Source organism: Lacerta agilis, chromosome 2 (genome assembly GCF_009819535.1).
Source record: "Lacerta agilis isolate rLacAgi1 chromosome 2, rLacAgi1.pri, whole genome shotgun sequence".
Classification (NCBI taxonomy): Eukaryota; Metazoa; Chordata; class Lepidosauria; order Squamata; family Lacertidae; genus Lacerta; species Lacerta agilis.
In genome coordinates this window covers 55,917,994-55,926,589 of record NC_046313.1, presented here as the reverse complement: position 1 = coordinate 55,926,589, position 8,596 = coordinate 55,917,994, and the positions used below count along the sequence as shown (strand labels likewise).

Genomic DNA, 8,596 nt, shown 5'->3' with positions numbered 1-8,596 from the left:
TTTATTACTCCTGCCAACATGGTGGAGACAGGTCCATAAAGTAGCAGAGTGATGGGGAAAAGTCCACAGATTAACATTCCCCCCACCAGCCCCTTCTCTCGCTTTACCAGCAAATGGATTTTCTACTCGCGTTGGCAACAATAATAAACAGCTCCCTGTGGGAAACAGCGTTTCTTCTCCTTAACTTACTCAAATGGAAAACTATTAATGCAATTCATTTAATATCTCATTCTTCCTTTGCATATTTCACTTGGGTGATGTTAACCGGCCAAGACCTAGCACAAACACGCTTTTCTTCCTCAAATGGACAAAAATGGTTTCAAAAACAACAAAGCGTGCACTGTGCACACGCAATTGCTGAGTCCAGCGAAGTGTGGATCCTTATTTGGTGCAATTCACATAAACATTTTAGAGTGATGTCGGTGAGCTGCTAGGTTCATGGTTAGCAGCACTGAATATGTAGCAAAGTGGTTCTTGATTGGTTTTACCACATGCTCAGATGATCAGATTGCGGCACACTCTGCCACTGCAAGTTTACAATGCAGACGGAGCAACAACCTGGCAAACCTTGATTTGCAAGCAAAATATACTCAGAGTCCAACAACGCGGAGCAGTGTTTCCCAACCCTTTTCTGACCATGACCCCCTTCCGCCCTTGTTTCTTTCCTGTGCCCTCCCCCACCCTACAGGTAGAAAAGTAGCTATTTAAATGTTTTGCTTGAGGATAGAACATGTTTTATTTATAGATTTCATAACTTAAACAAAATACAGTTACGTAAAATGATAGGAACCTAATGAAATATCGCTGAAGCAGAAAAACATAGAATCATAGAGCTGGAAGGGACCCCAAAGGTCATCTTTCTGGTCCAACCCCCTGCAATGCAGGAAGCGTATCTAAAGCATCCATGACAGATGGCCATCCAACCTCTGCTTAGAAACTTCCAAGGAAGGAGAATCCAGAACCTCCCAAGGGAGATCCATCTTCCTTGTATAATAAAAAAGTAAACAACACTTATTTGACCCCCATTATTTGACACAGAGGGGGCAATGTTAGAAACTGAGATATGAAAGCTATGAGCTGAATGGCACCTTAAACCTAGGTTATGGGCACAACAACAGAATGTCTAGGCACGTTTTTTTATAACAAGAATGCAAAGCTGAAAACGAATGAACTGCAGCTAAAATATTATGTTCATTTTTCACATGGTCTAGTCCTTCCCCTGCCCACCCACTCCCCTAATATTCTTAAGAGGGTCTCTTCTCCAGTTTCCGGAGAGTAGCTGGAAGTGGGGAGGCAGAAAAAGGTCCTCCTTTCCTTCCACTCGGCAGTTTTAATCTGAAATCTTAAGCGCTCTTCTAGGGGTTCTCCCGACCTCACGGATCCAATTTTGTGGGGTTAATGGACATGTGGGGGGAGCCCTGTTGCGCAAGCAGAAGTTCTTGTTCAGGACTTCTGCTGACAGGGCTCATTAGGGGAACCCCACCCTTGTAATGCTTGGCGTGCTCTGGTCCATGGGGTCACGAAGAGTCGGACACGACTGAACAACTGAACAACAACAACAACCCATGTAATAAACTTGGCATAGCATCAGAATAATTTGGTGGTTTTATAGGCATCTTTTCCACGTTCATGCATGTATTAAAATGTATGTAGGCTACACTGATGTATTCTGGGGGGTGGGAAATGTTTTGTACTACATGTGTGTCCCACTGAGCAAGTCCAGTGGGGTCCATGGCTAATTTCTAAATGTGGAGGCAGCCAGTCACCTTTTAGAAAACTCCTTCCTTTCCCCAGTCTATCTAACACATTTTTCTGGACGTTGATACAAGTATGAGCTTCCTTACGGTGACCCAGACCACTAGTCTTCCTGTCCTATCATTTGGCATAGTGAAGCAGCCATCTCAGTCAGCTGATTTAGGGCATTATGAAAGGGCAGAAAATTATTAGTTATTGTTTTGCTTTTGTTTCCTGATTTCCTGATAACAACAGCTATCAGGATTCTCTATGCAGGGCAGGGCAGTGCTTGTGGAATTTTCTACCCCGGGTGCCAAAGTAACTTGGGATGACCCTGGTAACAGCTCTGAAATTGTCTTTGGTGGAGATCTTGCCTTATTCCTGCCACCCAAAAGCTTTTAACTATAAAGGCCAGCGATGGAGTCCCAGAGCTTACAGGCACTACATAGCACAAACAATGCCCCTTCTCTGTACCCACTTGCTTCTAATGTTGCAAATTCATACCAGCTTGCTTAAAATGAGAGTCATGGGTCTGGCTCAGCCAAGACTTTAATCAAAACTTAGTCCTTAGCATGAAACCATCACAAGAAATCTCTCTCCTTGCCAAGTCAATTTATCTCCTCCCAGCTTTGTTTATGCATGACATCTCCTCTAAGAACCCGAAGTGTGTGGTATGCAGCTGAAAGTTTAAACTGTGGCTGATAAACATGGTGTCAGGCATCAGCTTTAACAGCAAGCCTGTGGGAAAATATATAATAGCAGGTTTCGATCAATAGCGCCTTGAAGCATCTTGTCTGCAACAGCAGCATTTGAGCCTCACAAGTCCTTAGGCAGACCTGCTCCAGAAATGGCTTGTGTGTGTATGGATGGCTGCATTCAATTCCCAGCTTAGCTATTAATCTGTACTGGTACTTCCAAAGATTGCATATTTCCCCTCACAGCAGCAGAAGTAGCAAAGCCATGAAAGAGTAGTCAAGTGAGTTCATCCATTTAAAGGAGCTCGCTTTGCAAGCATTTTTATGAGGTAGTAACGTGGTGGTAACCTTATCACTGGGGTTTTTTTTCTCCCTTCCTTCACATGAATTATCACATCTAACTCCAGAATGAACTAAGCAGTTCACCCAGCCACTGAAGACAAACTTAGCAGATGACACATACTGGCAAGCCTGCATTGTGTTTTCCACTTCCCTGAACAGTAAGATGTTCTGGGGAGCATTGTGCAAGCCAATTTCCTTGGAAGGAGAGAGTATAAGAGACTTATTTGTTAAGGTCTAAATCCAGCACAGCTAGGTATTCTTAAGTCCATCCTAGCCCCTCCAAGGTGATGTCTGAGTGGAGACCTAGATAGGCAGTGACCAGACCCAGAGTCCAATATCTACCCAAGGTCATTTTATATCTACCCCATTATCTATAAGAAAGAGATTCAAATGATTTCTAAGAAGAACTTTATCCATACAATCTTGTCACATTCGCAACATATATGGTTTTCCCCCCCCCTGCCTCTCCCCCCACCCCTGGTCTCTCACCTCTTGCACAGGTGAAACTTCTTAAATAACAGAAAGCAACACTTTGCTGTAATGACGCTCTGCTGAGGGTGAAATCTCATTGGTGGGCAGCTAGAGAGAGGATCTTATTGATTGTGGCACATTGAACATGGCATTCCCTCCTCTGAGGAGCCTGTCTAACATCAATTTTGATGTATTTTTTGAGTCAGGTGATTAAAAAATAAATAAATATGCCCAGGTATTCCGGTACACTTTATAGCCAGTTTTATTGTTCAGGACCGCGTTGTGGAATGAAGGGTTAAATTCCCCCATCCCATGATATGGTCTAAGTCCTGAATCCCTGGTAATGCTTACAAGCCAAAAGCATAAGGAAAGTCCTGCTGGATCAGTCCAAAGGCTTCTCTAATCTATTATCCTATTTCTTACATTGTTTGAACCAGACTCTCCTGAAAAGCCTCAAATAGGACATGAAGGCAATAGCCATCTCTGTGGTTCTTCTCTAGAAACTGGTACTAGGAGGTTCTCATCCTGGAGCTGATTATAACCACCATGACTAGTAGCCATTTATAGCCTTATCCTCCATGAAAGTGTATCATCCCTTTTTAAAGCCATCCAACATGGGCACCATCATCACAAATTCCACAATGGGTGGGGTTCCCCCCCCACACACAGGTTTACAGCATTGTCATTAACAAACTACACTGAAATACCCCTCTCACAAAATCCTACTAGCTACTCTAAGCCAAAAAGAAGCTCCTGGTGTTTTGTTTCGGTTTCTTTTTTTCTTTTCTTTCTTTCTTTTTAAAAAAAGATAAACTCCTTTTCATTTAGATGCTTTTTATGGTCAATTAAGCTTTCTGAAATTAAGCTGGCATTTTTTTGGCATTATCCCAAGTTATGTCTGGCATACTTAAAGGCTTCTGATCAGCTTGTATATCATAAATAGGTAGGTGGCAAGAACATGTCAGAAAGAGATTAATATGCTTTGTATATACTGTTCAGACAGGTTTGTTGTAATTCACGACTCTGATTTTTATCCCAGAATGAGGTTTGGTGGCTAAACCACAACAATGAACAGGTTCCATTTTATGGCTCTATATGAGTTTGTCTAAATTGGCATAGCTGTAGGGCAAGTGAAGGACTTCAGAGCTTTAATACAATGTTTGCTAGCAAAGGGCAGAACGACTAGCTTTTTGCTATATGCATATGTGCATGACAGATTTACTGGCAGGATCGCAAGGGATATATTCCTCCAGCTTGCTCATAGTAGCTTATTTTCTAGTGTTATTATGGGGATAGGGCTAGGATTCTCCTAAGTGATACCTTCCAGTTCTGGTTCTTTACCTTTTTTTCTACTGTAAAGTATGCAGGCAAGAAAGCATGTATACTGTGCCACATTAGTGAGTAGTAGAACAACGTTCTTCTCTTTTTATATATACATAATACCGAGATGGTTTTCCCAGCAGTAATGTACGGAAGTGAGAGCTGGGCCATAAAGAAGGCTGATCGCCGAAGAATTGATGCTTTTGAATTATGGTGCTGGAGGAGACTCTTGAGAGTCCCATGGACTGCAAAAAGATCAAACATATCCATCCTTAAAGAAATCAGCCCTGAGTGCTCACTGGAAGGGCAGATCCTGAAGTTGAGGCTCCAATACTTTGGCCACCTCATGAGAAGAGAAGACTCTCTGGAAAAGACCCTGGTGTTGGGAAAGGGCACAAGGAGAAGGGGACGACAGAGGATGAGATGGTTGGACAGTGTTCTCGAAGTGACTGGCATGAGTTTAGCCAAACTGCGGGAGGCAGTGGAGGATAGGGGTGCCTGGCGTGCTCTGGTCCATGGGGTCATGAAGAGTCAGACACAACTGAACGACTGAACAACAACAACAAATACCGAAATTAGGTTTTCCTATTGGTAAAGTCTTCTTCTCCCCACTTGGGGAAGAAGCACACAAAAGGTTAAATCTGATGAAGAGTTCTATGTAGTCTGAAAACTTAGACAATGGTGGGATTCAGCTGGGCGGCATGGCTCTAGCTCTGCAGTCACCAACATGGCAGCTGCGGGAACCAGTATGTCCACCAGCAGCTCCTATGGCACCCGCAAAAGGTCTCAGGAAATAATACCTGAAAACCCCACGATGCAAGAGAAAGTGCTTGCTCTTCCTGCTCTCAAACATCAAACCATGCTCAAATTTCCATGGCTGCCAAGATTGTACACCCACCCTCCCATCCATTCTGATGAGATGCAAAGAGACCAAGTATTGTAAGTAGCGGATGTATATATTCCCCCCCCCCCATTGTTTGGGGGCTGGGTGGACATGCCCACATCACATTGTTGCTGTCTCTCTTTTTTCTGCTCTTTTCAGGTGTGTCATGTCTCCCGGGTGATAGTTTTGTGACTGGCACCCACGGCGCTTCCTCCAAATTTCCAAATGTGCAGACTGGCAAAAAAAGGTTGGCAACCCTGCTCTAGCTGCTCTCCTTTCTCATGTCCATTACCCGTCCTCCTGTGGCCAGAACTGTCTCTTTCTCCACAATGCAGGCCTTTACTCTGAGGATTTCCTTGTCCGTAGCTCAGTCACTTTGCCTCTATTCCACATTCTCCTTTAAATGTCATTGGTTTTAGTTTGTTGTTTAAGAGTCCAGATATACCCTGGCTGAAGTTGCAGAGCACTTCTGACCTTTCTGGATGGCCATGAGGCAAGCCCCAGTCTAAGTATACTGTGTGGATAAATACATTGGGCTGCCTTAGAGGGTGCATTGGCCTGCAACTGAGTGAAGGTGTGTCAAATTGCTTTGAGCTGTGCAGAGAAGAGCAAAGATGTGGAGCACTTCAGTGGCAATTCGAGGCTTCGGAGTAGGCTATTATCCTGGCTGGAAGGGAAACTTTGGTGCAGTTTGTTAAGCCTTCCTCCCAATGCTTTTTCTTAGTGTTTTATCATGGGGGGGGGGGCCTTCTGTGTTCTCCCTAAGCAACAGAGTTCCCTCCCCAGAGGTGCACAGGACACCTTTGTTGTATAGCTTTTGTGGTAAGCGCTCTCTCTCTCTCTCTCTCTCTCTCTCTCTCTCTGTGTGTGTGTGTGCATGTGCGCGCAATTGCATTTATATAGCCCACATTTTCCTTCCAAGGAGCTCAAGGAGACAAACCTGGTCCCCCCCCCCATTTAATCCCCACAACAACCCTTAGGCTGAGAGGCAGTGACTGATTATAATCTCGCATTATTATTAACAACCACATTGTTGTAACCCGCCTTGGGGTTCTAAAGGTGACGCCACCCCTTTCGTGTGTTCGAAGTTGTGCGATGCGTTCCAAGGAAGGCTTAGAGCTGCTTGTCGGGTGGCTCGACGTGAGGCGGAGCGCGGGAGAGAGGCTGGTGGAGCGCCAGGGGCTGATTCCCCTCCAACAAGCCAATCCGACGACACAGAATGAGCGCGCTCAAGAAGACTGAGACTCCCGAGGGAAGAGAGACGCGTCTTGCGTCCCGCGGAGAGTCCCTTGCGCAAGAGCAGAAAGTCGAGGGCAGAGAAGGAAAATCTCCCACCACGCCGAGTTGCCTGGATTCTTCTGTACGTGTGGAGGTTTGCTGATTGATTCGTTTGTCTCCTTATCTTCTCTCTCGTCCCCAAAGCAGCCTCTCCAAAGCCTGATGGCGCAGACCTGTTTCTTCTTGCCTTTGTAACATCGACCCTACCTGCAAAATATCACACACACCCCGGAAAAAGGCGACGCGGGCGTGCAGTTCTTTCCCCGAGCGGCGCTGCCGCAGTCCAGTCTCCGCGGAGAGACAGGGGAGAGAAAGTCACGCCTGGAAACCCGCCTGGGGTCCGCTTCCTCACCCCAGCCTAGCAGGAGGATCAGAGGGAAAGGCTTCCTTCGCGGCGGAGTGCGGGGGGAGTCAGAAGTTCCCGATTTGTACTTTCCTTCCACCAGCACCCCCCTCCAAAAAAAAAAGAAAACACCTTCGGCTTAGGATTCGCCCAGAAGCCAACCGATGCTCCAGAGAAGCCCTCGCTCCACAGCAAGGAAGGGAACCGTCGCCGGACCCCCAAAAAGATGTCAAGGAAGAAGTTGCTTCTTCTGGCGGACGTGGATTTGTCTTGATCTTGGGGGCAGCTCTCCTTGGAAAGCCCTGCGGGGATCTAGGACGACATCGCCTGCCTCTGTTTGTGGGGCCGGAGAGAGAGATCTACCTCCGCTGTTTGCCTAAGCGCGGCTTCTTGGGTCTTGGCTTCCCCGGGCAGGTCGGGCTTGTCCTCTTGGAGTTGCCAACTTTCGCCTCTCCAAGCGACCGGTCCTCACGAGACGCGCCGAGAAGGGCGGGCAGCAAGAAGAAGATTGAGAGGCGAGAGAAACTTGTTACCTCTGATTGAGCCTGCCTCTTGCCATATGCGATCTTCAAGGAGTATTTTTAAAGGAAATAACCTTACCCGACCCTTTCCCCAGGACAGAAAGTGGGTGCCTGGCTTAAAAGGCAAACACGAAAAGCCCACCCGGTGACTTCCCTGATGTGCCGTAAGGAAGAGATCTGAACAGGACAATGTATGGGCAATTTCTCAATTCCACCAGCGTGACTGACCCTCACCTCCTCATGCAGACCAACACGCCCTACGTCGGGAGCACCCAGAGACCCGTCAGCTCGTCGGCTCTTTACATGTCGACCGCCCGGGCGTTAAAAGAAGGCGAGATCAATAAGCCGGATCTGGTGACTTACATCATCCTGTTCTTCTTCCTGCTCCTGGCGGTGACCATCATTGTACTTTTCATTAACTGCCAGCTGAAGAATTCTTTTTTCGCCACTCTACCTTACGACAGGTCGCTGAGAGAAGCGAGGAGCCCGTGGAAAACGCAAGCTGTTTAATCCTCAGACTTAAGGGGGGGGGGAGAGAGAGAGAGAATGTCTGATATGAGCTTTGCTGTGATATGCAAGGGTCTTGTGAACCCAGCGCACTGTATAAGGCCATCCTGTTTTCATTTGCCCCCGGGCAATATCCTGCCACATATAAATATGATTTTTCTTAAATCGGAAGGCGGGTGGTGAGAGAGGAGATAATATCGTGGACTGTTTGAGGCATGGCAAAAAATGGATGTAAATAAAAATAACTAATGTGGATTTATATGAGTAAGGTGTTGTGATGTATCTCAAGGTACACAGACCACGGTATTTCAGACTGCAATTTAAAAGCCTGGATGCAAATTTCAACATTGACAAAGTTCAGTTGTCATATAGTGATGCTTGCACTGATGACAAAAACATGCAGTTACCCTCTGGCGATGGCATTACTGACTATGCTTGTGAAACGGGTGGTAGCCAGCATGGACGTAGGCAAGACTTGGGGGTGGGGGCAGAACCAAGTTAT

General features: G+C 46.2%; 1 protein-coding gene across 1 annotated transcript; it reads left to right on the top strand.

Moving 5' to 3' along the window:
* The first annotated feature begins 7,670 nt into the window (after positions 1-7,670).
* SMIM32 (small integral membrane protein 32) lies at positions 7,671-8,116 on the top strand. The gene has a single exon (XM_033140148.1). The coding sequence runs from the start codon at positions 7,777-7,779 to the stop codon at positions 8,095-8,097; it is 321 nt and encodes a 106-aa protein (XP_032996039.1). The 5' UTR covers positions 7,671-7,776; the 3' UTR covers positions 8,098-8,116.
* Positions 8,117-8,596: the final 480 nt, after the last annotated feature.

What these genes read in the sequence shown, in the direction of transcription:
- SMIM32 (XM_033140148.1), top strand. Translation starts at nt 7,777, where the DNA reads ATGTATGGGCAATTTCTCAATTCCACCAGCGTGACTGACCCTCACCTC.